Source organism: Littorina saxatilis, linkage group LG12 (genome assembly GCF_037325665.1).
Source record: "Littorina saxatilis isolate snail1 linkage group LG12, US_GU_Lsax_2.0, whole genome shotgun sequence".
NCBI classification, from domain to species: domain Eukaryota; kingdom Metazoa; phylum Mollusca; class Gastropoda; order Littorinimorpha; family Littorinidae; genus Littorina; species Littorina saxatilis.
The window spans coordinates 25,002,008-25,021,834 of NC_090256.1; the positions used below are offsets into that span (position 1 = coordinate 25,002,008).

The following is a 19,827-nucleotide window of genomic DNA, read 5'->3' on the forward strand; positions in this document are numbered from 1 at the left end:
GAGTGGGTACGGATACATCAGTACCTGGGATCCGGGAGACAATGAGTTAAACAAGTACAGTGAACTACTCTCCCCTCAGAAAATCCCCAGTGGACACCATATTCACATTGCGGTCACACCAGAGGACTGATGGGCTGTTTCTTGAGAGAGGTGAAAGGAAATGCTTTCCTGACATATAATTCATTATAAGATTGCTAATTTCTTCTACATGCGGGCATGAAAAGTTCAATACAATCTTGAAACCTTCTCATTTCGGACTTGTCAATCATGTTAGTTTACACCTGACCAAACTCTCTCTTCTCTTAGTAAACACTAGGTCACTATAAACCTAGTTCCTGATCGTGGATTTAATTAAAAAAAAAGTCTTTGCTAGCATATAACATTTTTCAGGTTGTAGATTTACTAATTCTAATTACTCATTCTTCTACACTGGCCTCAAAATATTAAACCATTCTTAAAATCTGGTTAAATGTGTACTTTTCTTGCACATCATACTCTCACCTTAGTGAAGACCAATTGACTGGTGAGCTGGTTCTTGACGGGGATGTTCCTGATCCCCGCGGGAAGCTTGAGTTCACGCATCTTGTCCGTGTGCAGATCCCACAGTTTGTAGCCCAAGGCGATAGTGGCCACCAGGTAGTGTTGGTCGTCTGACAGCTTGAAGGCGAAGACAGCGTCCAGGTTCTCCCCCAGGGTTCTGTCGTACTTCCAGACCTTGTCCTCCCGCTTGTAGACTGCCACGTTGTTGTCGCTAATCTCGATGCACGTATACAGGACCTTTGGGATGACAGGGATAAGGACTATTAGAGTGTCACGTCCTTTCAAGACAGTTAGTCTATGACAAGAAGAAGAGAAATAGATTAAGAGAAGAAGAAGAAGAAGAAGAAGAAGAAGAAGAAGAAGAAGAAGAAGAAGAAGAAGAAGAAGAAGAAGAAGAAGAAGAAGAAGAGGATGATGATAATGACGACGACGGTGATTACGATTACGATGATGATGATGATGGTGATGATGATGATGATGATGATGATGATGATGATGATGAGGAGGAGGAGGAGGATGAGGAGGATGGTGAAGATGATGATGTTGATGATGTTAATGATGTTAATGATGAAGATGGTGCTGCCGCTGCTGCTGAAGATAAAATAGTAAACAAACGACCGACAGTACATGCCATGGACGCCAGCACCAACCTTGCGCTCCGGGTCGATGGCGATGGCGCTGTGGAACTCAAAGGCTTCGATGGACTTGTCCTGGACCTCAAGCGCCATGCCGTTGTCGTCGTCCTCGCCGCTGGTCTTGACGATGAGGTAGTTCTTCCCCTCCTCGTCCATGGTCACGTCCACCAGGGGCATCTTCAGTTCGGTCTGCTGGGTGGACAAGAACTGGCCCTCCGTGGTGTGCAGGTGCCAGCAGTTGGAGGAGGTCCAGATGGCGATGTGCGTGTTGGACACACTGGTGCCCTTGATGGACTCGTTCTTGTCCAGCTTGGGGGTGACAACGGCGGCGTCCCCTGTCCGCAACTGGGCCACCATCACCTGCAAGGTTGGAGGGGGTGGGTGGTGGGGGTGGGGTGTAAGTATGTGTTGTTTGAAATCCAAAAGTAATAGATTGACTGCTAACGTTCCAAAATTCAGAATACAAAACAAGAATCTATTCTTATCCATTCTTGTTTTTTGATGCTGTGTGTTGTTACTAACGGATTATATAAATAATGGTTGATTGAGAATTAGTTTAATGATTCACTAATGAACTTGTGAACCTTGGGGCTGACCGCCTTTGCGTCTCCTGTCTGCAGCCAGCTTGGCAATCATCACCGGTAGGATTGGATTACAAATATCGTCACATGTATTTGCGTTCATTACAAAACGATTGCGTAGTTGATTCTGTACTGATTGACTGATTCATTTTGTAACCAATAAATAACAGATAATTAAACATAATGCTTGGCTGGTTTGTATGATTTACTAATGGACTCGCCCAGGCCAGTTTGAGGCAGATCACATTGGTGTCCACTGGTAGTAGCTGGGCCATCATCTTATACATGGTAAAATGGGGGATATTGTTAAATTTGTGTGTGTACTTTAATCGGCGATTGACTCATTCTTTCCGTCGCGATATTACATTGAACGGTTGAAAACGACGTTAAACACCAAATAAAGAAAGAAAGAAAGACTCATTCTTTGAACCTAGCTGTTAAAACCGGTGAGTCTGTCGTGATAAGAGATTCTACGTCAAAAGGAGCTATGAAACAACTTAGCACACACAAAAACAATGTGGACAAAAACTGATAGAATAACTCTCTCCCCAAAAGGATAAATAATGTTTGACCAGGTTGTTGTTGATGGTATAGCCCATGGCGCGGCCAAAAGCTAAGAAACAATGTATTAAATTGAAATCAACAAAAACAATTAAAACAAAAAATGGACACAAAGTACCGCCCCCCCCCCCCACCCCCGGCATAAATAATATTAGACCTGGTTGTTGTTGGTGTAGCCCACAGCCCACTTGTCGTTGGGAGAGATGGAGAGGTTCTGCAGGAGACCCTCGAAGCCCGGGGCGATGTTCCTGGCAACCTCCCCTGTGCTGAGGTCCCACACGATCACCTTGTTGGACACAGACACCAGGCTCTTCCCGTCGCTCGTCGTGGCGATACCGTACGGCGCAAACTGGTGGCCTGGAACACAACATTAAATGCGTAATTCAGACTGATTTTGAGTTCTTCTTCATCGTCGCCTGAAAAACAAAATTGGATGGGTAATTCAAAATGATTTTTAAGGTCTTCATCATAGAAGCCTAAAACGTACAATCAGATTAGTGATTCAGAATGATTATAAGGTTTTCACCATAGCAGCTTGAAACGCAAAATTGGATGACTAATTCAGAATGATCTTAAGGTCCTTATCATCGTGACCTGAAACTCAAAATTGGATACGAAATTCTTGGGGATCTTAAAGTATTCATCATTGTGGCTTGAACAATTGTGACAGCCGAAAACTCAGCCTGTAAAAGCGTCTTCAGAACAAACATACACAGGACAGGAAAAGCAAGCAAAATTTTAAGCAAAACCAATCACTCGTACCTTCCAGCGAGTATTGCAAAGGGCCGCTAGGGGTGTGCAGGCAGTGGTAGGCAGAGACGAAGGCGCAGTGGCGGAGACCGTCAGAATCGCACTGATTGATGAGAGAGCGAATCTTGGGGTTCTGGCTGTAGTAAGGCAGGAGTCTCCCTGTGATCTGCGGACCCAGCATGTCCGGGTAGTGAGACAGGATGGAGCCAGACAGACGGATGGCGTCGGCGATGAGTCGCACGTCCTTGTCGTAGACGTGCTCGAGGAGGTCTTCGAAGTCGTGCAGCACGGACTGCAGAGGCATGGAAGCTAGCTTGGCGTGCAGCCACTCGTAGTTGAAGATCACCTGCAGATGAGTCCAATGTGTGTTTATTGGGTTTATTCTCTAGGCATTGTAGGGTATAAGATATCACCTGCAGATGAGCAGTAGAGTCCACGGCGTGTGTATTGGGTTTATGGGCATTATATGGTATAAGATGTATATTAAGCCTGTCCGTAATTGAGCCCGAAGTCGACTAATAGCACTGCAATTTTTCCCCCAAAAGACGCTCCGTTAAGCCTGTCCTTAATTGGACCACAGGCGGAAGGTATCGTTCACTGGACCACTACTTCCATAGAAAGACTACAAGGTTTGTCACTCAGCTTCGAGTCGTGCTCCAATAACTTCAGAAAAAAATTATGCAAACAATAATTGACAATGTTAAGAATCTTTGTAACCTTACAAATGCCGTGATAGATGAATGTTCTAACTATCTGTACCTTTTATATTTAGCTGCCTGTCCGCTGCATGTTTTTAAACCGTAGTTTGTGCGACCAAACGTGTCTGTCAACGGCATACCACTTAGATCCTGTGCGAATGATGATCGTCGTATGTCCGAGGAGATAGTAGTCCGATGCGATCATTGGTCATATAATAACTGGATATTCGATGATTATTTTCATTGGTCGACTGAAATCGTCTGCATCGCTTCCGTTCACGGTTACTGGTTATTCCGTTGTTATGCCAAAAACCTAAACTGAAACTCCCGTGGGTAGCTTCCCTTTGCTGCAATATTTACATATGTTTTAGACCAATGAGCACTGGTATGCATATTCGGTGCGGGATGCATGATTTCTTACAAACTACAGGATAGCGGTTCGCAAACGAACATTCGTCCAAATGATGGTTAAAACCAACCTGCAGCGGACGGCAGCTGAAAATTAAAGGTACATACAGTTAAAACAATCATTCAACTGTATTTATTTGACCTCACACAGAGGGCAAGAAGAGGCAAACCGTCTTGAACAAAAAAATTGTCCGCAGGAAGCTACTCCAAGAACACAGACGACTCGAAGCTGAGTGACAAACCTTGTAGTCTTTCTATGGAAGTAGTGGTCCAGTGAACGATACCTTCCGCCTGTGATTGGACGAAGTCGACTACGCGTAGCTCACTTCGCGAAGCTACCGGAACTAGACTTCGTCGCAGTCCAAGGGAAGGCACTATAGCGGAAAAGATAGTTATCTTTTCATGTCTTGGCGTCTCAAATGCGCGTAGTCTCGACCGTGCTTCTTTCTGAGTACTTTACGTCACAAATTGTACTTTAGTACTTGATGATGACGTAAGTTAATTGTATGTGTTCTATTTCGTTGACTGAGCACGGCCGGGACCAGTTGGCGTGAGCGCTGGGATTTCGAGTTTCATTCGACATGTCAATGCATCGCAGTATGAAATAATACAGGTAGGAGGTTAGTTCTTGTACTTTGGGTCAACCAAAGTCGATAAATGCATTCTTCACTATGGTATTGAGTCTGATTTCGTCGTCCATCTTGAATCGAAAAGCACTCTTCTTACAAAAAACCCAACTTCGTTGCGAGCTACGGCGAAGCTTCGCATGTCAAAACTTGAGAAGCGATGTTGGGGTCAAAGTACCACGCCGTAGCTGCGGGTTTTTGGTATAAAGACTTCGCGAAGCTTCGTGTAGTCGACTACGGGCTTAAAGCTGACACAGAAACTTGTGTAGGGCACGGCATAAACAAAAACAAACTAATCCTACACCAAAACACCCAAGCACACCCCTACCACCACCATTCCCCTTGCCAAAACTCGTTCATATCCTGTACACAAATGAGAACCACACCTTTTCATAGAGGTCTTCGTAGCGGTGAGAGCGGATGAGGTGGAACGGCATCTCACTCAGCTTCCTGAGATTGTAGCGGATGACCTTCCCCTCAGAGTCCAGGAACTCGTGTGGCTGGAGAGGCACCTGGTTGAAACATACAATGAAGTCACGAGCTAAGCAACATTGTGTGATCAATTTATTCCAGATGAATGCCGAGATTATCTCACCCAGCAACAAATATTGACTTCAGTCAGCTGAACATGAAACACTTTTGGGCCGCTTTGCTTAAATTTACGACCAATGAAACTGAGGCCCGGTAAAGATGCACCCTTTTCCATATTTACCTTTTTCTATATTGTTTTGGCCAGCGTCGGGAAAGATGTATAGTGCGTATAGGGAGTAGAAAAACTTCGTAAATACCTCTGTCGAGTTTGTATGGGTTCTGTTTTGTTTGTTTGTTTGCTTAACGCCCAGTCCACCACGAAGGGTGATATCAGGGCGGTGCTGCTTTGACATTTAACGTGCGCCACACACAAGACAGAAGTCGCAGCACAGGCTTCATGTCTCACCCAGTCACATTATTCTGACACCGGACCAACCAGTCCTAGCACTAACCCCATAATGCCAGACGCCAGGCGGAGCAGCCACCAGATTGCCAATTTTAAAGTCTTAGGTATGACACGGCCGGGGTTCGAACCCACGACCTCCCGATCACGGGGCGGACGCCTTACCACTAGGCCAACCTTACCACTAGGCCAACCTTACCACTAGGCCAACCTTACCACTAGGCCAACCTTACCACTAGGCCACCGATTTGCATGGGTTGAGGAAGAGTGAATGCTCCTGCATTATTTTATTGAGGCAAATTTTCCAAACGTGCTACATGTCCATTTGTTTCAGACCCACCCCACGCCAGTGACTGGCCTGTAATGTCACGTGGGAAAGTTTGTCTCAATAAAAGCAAACGTATTCACTCTTTCACAACCCAATACACACCCGACAGAGTTGTTTCGGAATATCGTCTTAATGTATACATATTATCTGTCTGAATTCTTACCTGATTTAATTAAACCTATTTTTTTGTAATTTGTTGTATGTATGGAAGTGTATATTGCCTATTTATTTTGGTTGTATAGTATTGTTGTATTTGTCCGCTCAATTTGTATTCATCATTCATCATTTATGCCTTTGACCCCGTCCGGGGCATAGGCCGCCAACAAGAGCTCGCCAGGCACTCGGATCCTGGGCCAATCTCTCCAGTTGTCTCCAGGTGTAGCCGATGTGTTTCACCTCTGCCTCCAAGTCACGACGCCAGGTGTTTCTCGGCCGGCCTCGTCTCCTCTTGCCCTGCGGGTTCCATGTGAGGGCCTGTCGCGTAATGCTGGTTGTCGTCTTGCGGAGTGTGTGGCCAATCCACCGGAAGCGTCTTTGCAGAATGTCCTGTTCTACGGATAACTGTTTTGTTCGCTGCCAAAGGTCTTTGTTGCTGATGGTGGCAGGCCAGCGAATTCGGAGGATTCTTCTGAGGCAGGTGTTAATGAAGGTCTGGAATTTTCTTGTGATGGCAACTGTAGTTCTCCAGGTTTCGGCTCCATACAGCAAAACTGACTTCACCGTGGTGTTGAAAATCCTGAGCTTGGTGTTGATGCTCAGGTCTGCTGACGCCCATACGTTCTTCAGTTGAAGGAAAGCTTCACTTGCTTTGCCAATCCGGACTCTAACATCAACGTCCGTGCCACCCTGCTTGTCGACAATGCTTCCGAGATAGGTGAAATTGTCTACCTCTTGCAGTGCTTCACCATCCAGCGTGATGGGGGTCGTGTTGGCTGTTGTGTTGGTCCTAAGGACCTTGCTCTTCCCCTTGTGGATGTTGAGGCCAAATCGAGCGGAGTTGTTGGCCACAGTGCTGGTCTTCTCCTGCATTTGTTGTTGGGTATGGGAAAGAAGGGCCACGTCATCTGCAAAGTCCAGGTCATCCAACTGTGTCCAGAGTGTCCAGTGGATTCCGTTCCGCTTCTGGGCTGTGGATGCCTTCATCACCCAGTCAATCACAAGTAGGAACAGGAAAGGCGATAGTAGACATCCTTGTCTCACGCCTGTTCTCACTTGGAAGGCATCTGTTAGTTGACAGCCGTGGACTACTCTGCAGGTCAAACCCTCGTATGAGTTACTGATGATGTCGGTGATCTTTTCTGGCACTCCATGGTGTCTCAGCAGTTTTCAGAGGCTTTGTCGGTCAACTCTGTCAAACGCTTTCTCGTAGTCAATAAAGTTGACATAAAGAGACGAGTTCCATTCCTGTGACTGTTCGAGGATGATGCGCAGCGTTGCTATCTGGTCCGTGCATGACCTGTGTTTTGCTCAATTTGTATACATTGAACTGCAATTAATTGTTACCTTTTTTTGTTGATGTTATATCTTTGTTTCAAAGCCCTCTGGGCCCAAAACAATAAAATACTTGACTTGACTTGTCTATAGCTTAATCAATGACTCTTTTTAAGAATAATTTCCTGACATTTAGTAGATCATTTATCTATAATCCATTTCAAGGAACACTGTGCCAATTCTTTTTTTTTTTCTAGCTTCTGAGTTCAGACAAGCTTGGACGACAAGCGCTTAGAACTGTACCCACGGAATACGCGCTATATTAGCTTCCTATTGATTGATTGACGAGTTTGCCTTGTTCCAATCTTTTGTAATATGGATCGCGGAAATATTATTTCATTTATCCATTGTAGCATTTATGCTTTCTTCCTTCAGTTCATCAAAGAAAATAAATAAGCCCCCTCCCCCCCAACAAAAATACGAACCATTTACATTTGCTTGATCATGATTTGCTTGTCAGTACAATCTTATATTCACTGTACCAATTCTTATTTCGATCATTAGTTTATCATATGAAATAAGTAACACATATACAACAGTTTAAGCCACAAAGCTGAATGCAACCCCATATAGTCTTCAACGGACCAAAGTTCGAAGAAATAGCTTCAAAAGTGGCGCCACCACAATGCCGCCTCAATATTTGTTTGAATCACAAAAATGACGTCATCAAATAGTGCTATCAAAAGAAGAGAAAAACGGAACAAGAAAATGTCATAAAAAAAGTATACATTAATTTTCATAGAATCTATTTGGTAGTTTTTGAGAAATACTTATGAAAGACACACACATACATTCATTGGGAGACGAAAAGTCCTCGTTTAATCATTCTGTCAAGTATTGACTGACTGTAAAAAAACAACCCACCCACCATCTCCCTTCCAACTGTTCAGATTGTTCTACACCTTCTTTTATCAATTCTAGCATGTCGTTCGTCTGTTTACCTTATGAAATAAAGACACCCAAAAAGGCAAAACAACGCCCCAGTTCCACCTTTAATAATAATATTAATGACAGCTTTTATACCGCAAACCACAGTAAACTATGCTCTCCGCGCTTTCTTATACCTTTCTGTCAGCTTGTCCTTTGGTGTCGGCCAGGAAGAAGCGTTGCCTCTGCAGATCAGAATATTCAAAAGGCTTGAGGTTTCCGCCACCATAGAGACCCAGAAAGTACTCTGCCATGTTGGAGTGGATCACGCTTTTGAAGTTGAGGTTGCGGAAGTACCTTTCTTTGGCGGCTTCGATGAACTGTCGGTGATACCTTAAGGAAAATAAACAAACTTTGTTTACCTGCCAGGTGAGGATAAGAGTAAGATAACTATTGTTTTGCTGGGACTCAGTACGCGAGAGACATTTTCTGCTCGTCTGCGTGTCTGTCTCTGTCGCTTCGTGTCCCTGTATGTGTGCCCCCCTCTCTCTCTCTCTCTCTCTCTCTCTCTCTCTCTCTCTTTCACTCTCTCTCTCTCTCTCCTCTCTCTCGCTCTCTCTCTCTCTCTCTCTCTCTCTCTCTCTCTCTCTCTCTCTCTCTCCCATCCTGATCCCTTCCATTACACCCCTCCCTCGCTCCCGTCTTACACAAACACAGGAACTTAAACTCACCATCCAATGACATTGACACCACCTGCCTCTCGCTCACTGAGGTATTTGGGCAGGTCGGACCTGATGCGGGTCCACAGCAGAGGGGGGATGCGACGCACAGGGGGGAGATGGTATTGGTACACATCGTTCAGAACCTTGTCGTCCAGCGACAGAAGATCCTCCAGTTCGGGCTCCGATACTCCGTCTTTGGAGGCAGTGATGTAGCCGAGAGCGTGCATCACTAGCGTTTTGCCTGAAGGAGGAATAATAATTGGGACAGTGTTGGTATTGGAGGTGAAGGATGGGAAGATAAAATAAGATAGTGGCATATCGCACTTAAACGTATCTAACTTTTTATGACGGGTAGTATATCTTTTTTTTCCTTTCTTTCTTTCTTTCTTTCTTTTTTTCTGTCTTTCTTTCTTTCTTTCTTTCTTTCTTTCTTTCTTTCTTTCTTTCTTTCTTTCCACCTTCCTTTCTTTGAAACGTGTCCAACGTTACCATGCTGAGTCTCGATACGCTCATACAGCCTGAGGATGGTCTCGTGGATGGTGAAGGTGAGCACGGTGTGGGCGGGCTTGGTGAAGGACTTCCAGCGGCAGATCTCGTCAAAGACCAGCTTGACGAACAGCGGGAAGGAACACTTGGAGATGGCCTCGTTGACGATGACCCACTGTTCCTCCGTCACGGCACGGTTAGCCTTCGTCAGCCACGCCTGGATGATGTAAGCGCTGAGGCCTTCTCCCAATGGACAGATCTGTGGAAGTGTAAGATCCAAGACAAATGATTATTTCCTCTGCCACGCTTTGGTTGTGGCTTCGGTTTGCCTTCTTCGGGCATGCCAGGGTGACAGTTGAGCTCCCACGGGTACGAAACGTTGGAGTGTAAAATACAACACATAAATCGCTTTTTAAGTCCTTGTTCAGCCACGCCTAGATGATGTAAGAGCTGAGGCCTTTTCCCAGTGGACAGATCTGTGCAAGTGTTAGACCAAAGACATGGGATTATTTTCTCTGCCACGAGCCACGCGTGGATGATGGTAGAGCTGACGCCTTCTTTACTTTCTTTACTTTATTTGGTGTTTAACGTCGTTTTCAACCACGAAGGTTATATCGCGACGGGGAAAGGGGGGAGATGGGATAGAGCCACTTGTCAATTGTTTCTTGTTCACAAAAGCACTTATCAAAAATTTGCTCCAGAGGCTTGCAACGTAGTACAATGTATTACCTTACTGGGAGAATGCAAGTTTCCAGTACAAAGGACTTAACATTTCTTACATACTGCTTGACTAAAATCTTTACAAAAATTGACTATATTCTATACAAGAAACACTTAACAAACCCAAAAGAGAAACAGAATCCGCTAGTCGCCTTGTTACGCGACACTTGAGATTGCCACAAGTTCTCAAACGTCGTCGTATAGTTGTGTTCTTTTATTCTACGTCGCCCGTCTTCGCAGCAGCAGAAAACAACTCGTCAAATTGAGTTCGAGGATTTATTTAGCATTCCATACATACAACTGCACATCGTAGCAGAACTCAAAGTAGAAGCTTTTTTAACATACAAATCGCGCTGGCCTATATAGCAAATACTCAATCTCGAGAATATTCCAGACCGAACATGATACAACTAAAATTATATGAACCGTCCATGGACTAGAATAATGACGTTCTCTGTGACGTACATCAAAAGCGCCGACGCACTTAATCCGAGCGAACGCCACGAACCCACGACTCAAAACAACGTGGTAAACAACTTGTTTTGACAGGACTAGAAAGTTCACCTGCATTCTCGTCCAAACATAAATATTGTGTTTACAAAATATAATATCGGTACTTTCCCACAAAGTACAAATAAGTCAACTACATGCAACACACAAAACTGAACCAAAGTTCAGCAACGGCAGCGTTTCCTAACACCCTCTTACGACATGCTGGGGAGCACCGGGTAAATTCTTCCCCCTAACCCGCGGGGGGTTGACGCCTTCTGCCAGGGGTAAGATTTGTAGGAGTGTAAGATACAAGATTATTTCCTCTGCCACGCTTTGTTTTTGGCTTCGGTTTGCCTTCTTCAGGCATGCCTAGATGATGTAAGAGCTGATGCCTTCTCCCAGAGGCTAGATCTGTGGGAGTTTAAGATTCAATTCATTAAAATATTTCCTCCGCCACGGCACGGTTGGCCTTCTTCAGGCCATACCTGGATGATGTAAGTGCTGAGGCCTTCTCCAAGGGGTAAGACCTGTGGGAGTGTAAGATAGAAGTCATACAATTATTTCCTTTGCCTCGCTCCGGTTTGCCTTCTTTAGCCACGCTTGGATGATGGTCGAGCTGTCATCTTCTCCCAAAGAACAAACAAAGCATGAACACGTGTGACATACACAACCATGTCATAGCTTTCACGTATTGGTATCCTTCCACCTGAACGTATACACACAAAATGACAGCCTGGCTGCTTTCTGTGCAAAAAGAGGATTCTCAGTCGAATTAATTCGCAAGTGAAACAATGACAATCTGGGAACTCATTTTAGCAAAAAGTAACCATATTGTACAGACAACAGTAAAACAGCTGATTTTTGGCATGCGTCCAAGGGAAAAGATGCTCTTATCACATGTAAAACCTGGACAGATATGTTGCGATGCACATGATTGCTTAAACAAAAAGAGTTCGCGTACCTGGATAAAGCATTTCTCGTCCTCGAGCATGATCTTGAGGGTGTCGAGGATGCCGTAGTAACCAGGCAGGGTGGAAGCAATGACCTTGACATTGTCCGGAAGGTGGACCGGGAACCAGGTGAGCTGATGAGCACCCATCGATCCGGACAGCTGGTCTAGTGAGTCCAGGAACAGCACGAGTGGTTTGTCCTCTGAAAACAAAATCTTATACTATGAGAAAACCTTAAACAGAACCTTCACCGTGCTTCGTGGGACGTGGACGACCCAGAGCCTCACAAAATCGTCTTTATCTCTGAAACTATTTGGAGTTTTTAATTGAGACTTTAGGTAATCTCCAATCACCATACGACCATCCAATTGCCCAACTTTTAAAAGATTATCTTTGTAAACAAACAAATAAACGGTGAAGTAATGTGAACTACACAGTACGGATGATGTGGGTCATGCACGACCCATCTGGAATTACGTCAGGAATTGTACGTTTTTTATTCCTTATTCGGATGGCATGGGTCGTGTACGCCCCATACTTTGCACAGAGGCAGCAAAACGTTCAAGTTTATCCTTATTCGGATGGCAAGGGTCTTGTACGACACATACTTTTGACGTTGAATCCTTCTTTGGATTAAAGTATGGGTCATACACGACCCACATCATCCGGACTGTGTAGTCCAAAACGTGATCTGATGAAGGTTAAAAGGGAGAACGTCTTGAAAAGGCGTGCGTTTTTTTAAGGAGTTTGTCTTACAACAGAGGTTATTCAAAATCAGTCTTAAAACAGAAGGTCTTAAAAAGAGTAAATTCGGAAAGAGAGTATCTTAATAAGGACACTCTATAGATGATGGTTTTTTTTGTGTGGATAGAGGAACGTTTTACAACAGATGGTCTGAAACGGAGAAGAATTCTTACAACACAGCTTCTTAAACGGACATGGAAGACATCTTGAGACATATGTAACATCTTAAAATAACGATAAGGGGAACGCATTACAACGGATGGTTTCAAACGGGGAAGAATTCTTACAACACAGGTTCAAAAACGGACGGGGAAGACGTCTTTAGACGGACCTAAACTTTAAACATAATGATCTAATAAACAAAGGGAAGTAAGCGCTCTAAATGCATACGACATGTGTAAAAGAGTTAGTGAGAGTTATTCGGAACCAGTCTCCTGGCAACTGAGAGAATAACAAGCATTGAAATGAACAAGCGACTTTCATACTCATATAAATGTATAAACATAATGACAAGGGGAATGTATTACAACAGAGAACGGGGAAGAAGTCATACAACACAAATTTCTAAACGGACGAGGGACGATGTGTTGAAACTAGTAAAGCTGAAACATGCGCCATTTTGATCGCGCATATACAAATACCTGTGGGACAGCTGAGCAGCTTCTTGAAGTGCTGGATAAGCGGGGACAGCTCTCCAGGGATGTCTTCCAGGGGCTGGTCGTACACCACGGAGAGGTGGTTGCACACGGAGGTCAGCATGGGCACGATGGTGGAGCTGCCCGGGGTCGTACCCAGAAACCTCACCGCCATCATGCCATTCCCGCCCAGCCAGCTCTCCACCTGAGTCAGATGAGATGGGATGAGATGGGATGGGATGGGATGGGATGGGATACGAGCGGATCGGATGAGACAAGACAAGACAAGACAAGGCAATTCGACAAGACAAGACAAGACAAGACAAGACAAGGCAATTCGACAAGACAAGACAAGACAAGACATTACAAGACAAGATAAGATAACAGTTTTTATTCGTGAAGGCAACGTATCTCATATTACTTTAAAATCTAAATATGAACCATTCAAATAAAGTATGAGACCTCCTCTTACAGCATTTTCCTATATCCTGGCGCATAAACCACATTTTTTAGTTGTGTGGTTGCTTGACTAAAATTAAATAAATCGGGTGACCCGTTCCAACGGCTCTGCGATATCACAGCAAACCATGAAGCACACAAGGACGACCCAAGCTAAATTTAGAAATGTCATCTCGACCAAAATACTCCCAGGAAGCGTATGTTCAAAAAGACTGAAAATTCAGCATAACAGTAACCTTTTCCCAGGAACAGATCAAGTCTGCTTGGTAACCCAATGCACACGTGTATCATGTGTGTGTGTGTGTGTGTGTGTGTGTGTGTGTGTGTGTGGGGGTGGGGGGGGGGGTGTTGTTTAGTTTGGGTTAGTAAAACTGCCTAGCAAGAATGTTTTGTTTCATAAAGACTTTGTAAACGACCATAAAGTAATGTTCCGTCCAATTCATTTGAATTGAAGGCTAGGTTTGGGTACACACATAAAGGCATGCGCGTACGCACGCACACACGCACACACACACACACACACACACACACACACACACACACACTCGCACACACATGGCGTCGCCCATTTACACAGACAGACAGACAGACAAGCAGACAGACATACAAACACACACACATATACACACATACACACATTCGCACATGCACATGACAGTCAGAAACACAACGACGCCCACTTACACACTAACATACACCCTTATAAGCGGGGGGTGAAAGCGTGGTGGCCAGTGACACAGAACGAACACAAACCAACGCTCGAAGTTCAATTGCCCTACTTTTCTTTTCTGTTTCCTTCAAAAAAAAAATTAAAACTCATTGACTTTACCTGCTGGTTAACACTCGGTATGATCTGGGTCAGTGAAACATAACTTCCACGTGCAGCACACAGCGACACCGACACAATGACAGCAGCAGTTTCAACACTGGGTATTGTTGCAGACTTTAGTGCGCTGTCCACGATTTTTTAAAGCACGAGTTTTGGAGTTTTGCCCTACTTTGATAGGTGACGTGGTATCTAACGAGCAGTTTTTACAACTTTCCTCTGCGTGACTTATCTCGATAGGGATAGGTGAGGTCGGGGTACGTAACGCAATATCTAAACCTCCCTGATGTTGACGTCACGCATACACATCGAAGAGGCTTGGTCCAGATACACACGGCGTGAGGTCCTGGCAAACGTGTGACATGAAAGATGTTTTTGATGACGTTGCGAGTACCGTACACGTACACATACACGTACACATACTCATGGACGTCCTTGCTGCAAAAGCACTTTCTAGGCCTCTGTAATGGCTGTCTAGATGAGCCAAAATGCCGGTATCATTGAACAGCATTACATTATAGTTGTCTGTTAGTGAGTTATATGTATTTCTTCCCATGTAAACACTCGTAAACACCCCCACGTATGTGTTTATGCTTTTACAATAAATAGGAGTATCTTTCCACATGCATACATGGAGAAAGAACAACAGCCTGGCTTATTACTGCGCAGAGTGGAGCTTTCTTTGCTGAATTAATTTTGCAAATTAACACAGATGTCGCTTACAAAATTAGTGTGACCCCAGTTAATACAGTGTATGTTCTTGTTCTTCCTGAATGTTTGGAGTCTGTCATAATGCATAACAATTCATGCGATACACGGATCAGCATCGGAGACTTTTTAAAGAGCTGGAACGAACCACAACTGCCTCTTTTTTTACTAACAGGCGTAACACCCCGACTGTATTACTTTACTGGCCATGCACCGAACAACACTAAGAATGCTGAGGCAACGACCTCCCTCTCCTCCCCACCCCCTTTTGACTCCGCCCCCCCCCTCCCCTCCGCCATTCTCACAGTTATTGTGACTCTATACCAAATGTCTTTGACTTTCTGGCCGTCGAGCTTTTGTTACTCGGCGTTGTGGTTCTATTTCTTGCAAGACTCAATCATATCAAAGAACACGTTGGTTTATGTGCACGTGCAAACTTCATAGACTGATCATATTTAGGAAATAGAGGATTCTGAATGGCATTGTTATATTGCTAAGAGGTGTTCGATCTTGATCTCCGATTTCCAACGGTCTCACATATAACTGATTCACTTTGCACAAGAGGCACGATCGCCAAACCGAGCCCAAGCGCGAAGAAATCCCAAAGACGCTCAGCTTACAAGGTTTGAGGTTTCGAACGGAAATTTAATACAGGGACACCAATTGGTGACAAAAATGCTCAAGGACATGATAGCCCCAACATGGTGAAATGCGTTCTCAAGATCACTTACAATGGTCAAGGGGGCATGAAGACGAACGAATAAACAGGTAATTCAGTTCTTGTTCTCAAAACTAGAGCTAGACAGACGCTCATACTTAGACAGAAGGACTGATACAATAAATCATGGACAGACAAGACCTTAAAAAAAAAAGTCAAGCGCTCTTGATATAGACAAAAACAATAAGTGAGAATTGATTCTTTTTTATATTTAGTCAAGTTTTGACTAAATATTTTAACATCGAGGGGGAATCGAAACGAGGGTCGTGGTGTATGTGCGTGTGTGCGTGTGTGCGTGTGTGTGTGTGTGTGTGTAGAGCGATTCAGACTAAACTACTGGACCGATCTTTATGAAATTTGACATGAGAGTTCCTGGGTATGAAATCCCCGAACGTTTTTTTTCATTTTTTTGATAAATGTCTTTGATGACGTCATATCCGGCTTTTCGTGAAAGTTGAGGCGGCACTGTCACGCCCTCATTTTTCAACCAAATTGGTTGAAATTTTGGTCAAGTAATCTTCGACGAAGCCCGGACTTCGGTATTGCATTTCAGCTTGGTGGCTTAAAAATTAATTAATGACTTTGGTCATTAAAAATCGGAAAATTGTAAAAAAAAAATAAAAATTTATAAAACGATCCAAATTTACGTTTATCTTATTTTCCATCATTTTCTGATTCCAAAAACATATAAATATGTTATATTCGGATTAAAAACAAGCTCTGAAAATTAAATATATAAAAATTATTATCAAAATTAAATTGTCCAAATCAATTTAAAAACACTTTCATCTTATTCCTTGTCGGTTCCTGATTCCAAAAAACATATAGATATGATATGTTTGGATTAAAAACACGCTCAGAAAGTTAAAACAAAGAGAGGTACAGAAAAGCGTGCTATCCTTCTTAGCGCAACTACTACCCCGCTCTTCTTGTCAATTTCACTGCCTTTGCCATGAGCGGTGGCCTGACGATGCTACGAGTAAAATGGCATTGCGTTCAGTTTCATTCTGTGAGTTCGACAGCTACTTGACTAAATATTGTATTTTCGCCTTACGCGACTTGTTTATATTTAGGACATTTACTTCCAATTGTTCCTACGATAGTGTCATTGGCGCTCTAGCTGCCTCTTTTCAGTAAGATTCTCACAAACAGACAGACACAAATACGAAGGTCAAGGTAGTCCCATAACACACACATCAGTTTGGTCGTCTCGGAGCAAGGTGTCACATATCTTCTCTTCTCTGGGGATTCGCTTTGTGATGGCGGTTGAAACAAACGTACAGACAAACGAACAGACTGACAACAACAAAAAAACCCACTTACCTGACTGGCGGCTTTAGCCATGAGAGATGTTTTCCCACAACCACTGAGGCCGAAGAGGACAAGAGGCTTTCGAGATGTTCCCATCACGTAGTCGTGGATTTGTTCTACTACGTCTTCTCGGCCCTGTAGGAAATAATAGAATTAACAGTAACCATCAGTCTTTGCAAATCCACTGTATGCAACAGTTTAAAATGATAGAATTTACAGTAACCATCAGTCTTTACAAATCCGCTGTATGCAACAGTTTAAAATGATAGAATTAACAGTAACCATCAGTCTTTACAAATCCGCTGTATGCAACAGTTTAAAATGATAGAATTTACAGTAACCATCAGTCTTTACAAATCCGCTGTATGCAACAGTTTAAAATGATAGAATTACTAGTAACCATTAGTCTTTACAAATCCGCTGTATGCAACAGTTTCCCTTTTACAGTGACATCAACAGCGGAGTATGGCTGCTTAAATGGCGGGGTAAAAATGATCATACACGTAAAAACCTACTCGTGCAAAAAACACGAGTGTATGTGGGAGTTTCAGCCCATGAACGCAGAAGAATAAGAAGAAGGCATCAAAGGAACAACGCACAGCGTGACATGCCATGGGTGGCCGAGTGGTAACGCACTTGCGGTCGGAAGCGAGAGGTTGCGAGTTCGACCCTGGGTCAGGGCGTTAGCATTTTTCTCCCCCCTTTCCTAACCTAGGTGGTGGGTTCAAGTGCTAGTCTTTCGGATGAGACGAAAAACCGAGGTCCCTTCGTGTACACTACATTGGGGTGTGCACGTTAAAGATCCCACGATTGACAAAAGGGTCTTTCCTGGCAAAATTGTATAGGCATAGATAAAAATGTCCACCAAAATACACGTGTGACTTGGAATAATAGGCCGTGAAAAGTAGGATATGCGCCGAAATGGCTGCGATCTGCTGGCCGATTTGAATGCGTGATGTATTGTGTAAAAAAATTCCATCTCACACGGCATAAATAAATCCCTGCGCCTTGAATATGTGCGCGATATAAATTGCATAAAATAAAAAATAAAAATAAAAATAAATCCCTGCGCTTTGCTATTGGTGCTCGTTGGTTTGTAACAAAAAGTCAGCTGTGTCGCAGATTCTTTGGAATGCATAACAGTTGAAGTGTACGACATGGTTTTACCGTACGGGCGTTGGTTGGCTGGTTGGTCGTTATTTATTTATTGTCTCTTCAGCTATGTTGCTATCCGGGACCGATGCACGTTTCTTTTCTCAGTTCACCTTGAGGGCGTTAAATAACTTCAAATGTTATCATCAGCCACTCACCTGAAAAGCCGTGACGTGATTGCGACAGGCGTGCAGGTGCTGGAGCGGCTCGTTGTACACTGGGTCATTGGCGAGCTTCACGTGCTTGTCCATGGCGTTGTCAATCTGCCGGGTGACGTCACCGTAGAATTTCTCGCAGAAGGTCTCGAAGTAGCTCTTGTGGGACTCGTTGGTCTCGTCGATTCCTTCTTTGCCAGTCCACTCCACGGAGAAACGGGCGATGTTGGCGGGGACCAGCGCCTTTGGCAGCTTCTCGTCTCGAAGCGTCTGAAAGTTGATTGAGACACTTGATTTGTTACAACAGTATTTTCCTGTCAGTACAATCACGCTATTAATCATTTGTTCATGTCAGTACAATTAAGCTAGTAATCATTCTCATCAAATCTTCTCATGCTCTTTTTATGCAACGGTATTTTTGTTATGTCAGTTCAATCGCGATTTTACTTACTTGTATTTCCTGAATCTGTTCCTTCTTTTAAAAGCAAAGAAATCGTCATCATCGTTGCAATATGCACACATATGAAAATATCACAATGCGCAATAGCAGTTAAACAACATTCTCAAAGATGGAATATCTCCATGAGAAGCTTTATTTACGTCGCGTCGCTTTCCACAGTTTGCTGCCTAGTCTGCAAACTTGAAAAACAATTCAAGCCACCGTGGCACAGAACTCCAAATTGAGATATTTCGTATGTACAGAGTGAAAACAGCAACATGCACACGTATCAAAATGGCATGTTCACAAAGGTGAAAGGGTAATCTGGGCTCTGCTAATCTCAGTTAGAAGAGTACTGGACACAGCTTCGAATCCAGGCCGGGATAGACACGGGTCAACTTCATGTTCAGGCTCAGAGTCCCCCCTCCGTGTCACCGCGATTCTAGTGGGAAGAAGCGATCCGAATTTCGCAGCAATGGGATAATAAAGTAATTTTAAAAAAAAACCGAAGGTAAACAAAATAAATATACATATATATTTACATTAAGAAGTCTCTGAGCATCGTTGTCAACAGTGTTGGCAGCCACGTCCACAAACTTGCAGGCCATGCGCAGAAGAGTGATATTGATGTTGGTGATCTCCCGGATGTAAGCCAGGCAGTGCTCCTCCGTGTTCTTAGCCTTGAGGCAGCCTCGTTCCACTTCACGCTCCGTCACTGCACATGGCAAAAGCAGAATATGAACTGCTATAAACTATAGCCGCTCCTCCGAAGGCCGAGTACGGCTGCCTTAATGGCGGGGTGATTAAAAACCATCATGTTCCCGTAATCGTCCCAGTTTGAGTCACCTTCTTTGTACCAAGTAGCAACGCGAGTGTTTTCAGCGCGGGTAC

The 19,827-nt window shown here is 44.0% G+C and overlaps 1 protein-coding gene across 1 annotated transcript in view; it reads right to left on the reverse strand.

Moving 5' to 3' along the window:
• The window catches only part of LOC138981611 (NACHT and WD repeat domain-containing protein 2-like), a gene marked incomplete in the record, with an annotated part of 92,710 nt that overhangs the window by 5,591 nt on the left and 67,292 nt on the right, over positions 1 to 19,827 (reverse strand). Inside the window, 13 exon segments of the mRNA XM_070354586.1 lie at positions 502 to 777; positions 1,191 to 1,535; positions 2,475 to 2,674; positions 3,080 to 3,413; positions 5,186 to 5,311; positions 8,617 to 8,812; positions 9,151 to 9,382; positions 9,631 to 9,886; positions 11,801 to 11,991; positions 13,175 to 13,373; positions 17,203 to 17,325; positions 18,501 to 18,767; positions 19,479 to 19,651. Of these exon segments, the coding sequence (XP_070210687.1) occupies positions 502 to 777; positions 1,191 to 1,535; positions 2,475 to 2,674; positions 3,080 to 3,413; positions 5,186 to 5,311; positions 8,617 to 8,812; positions 9,151 to 9,382; positions 9,631 to 9,886; positions 11,801 to 11,991; positions 13,175 to 13,373; positions 17,203 to 17,325; positions 18,501 to 18,767; positions 19,479 to 19,651 (2,918 nt within the window).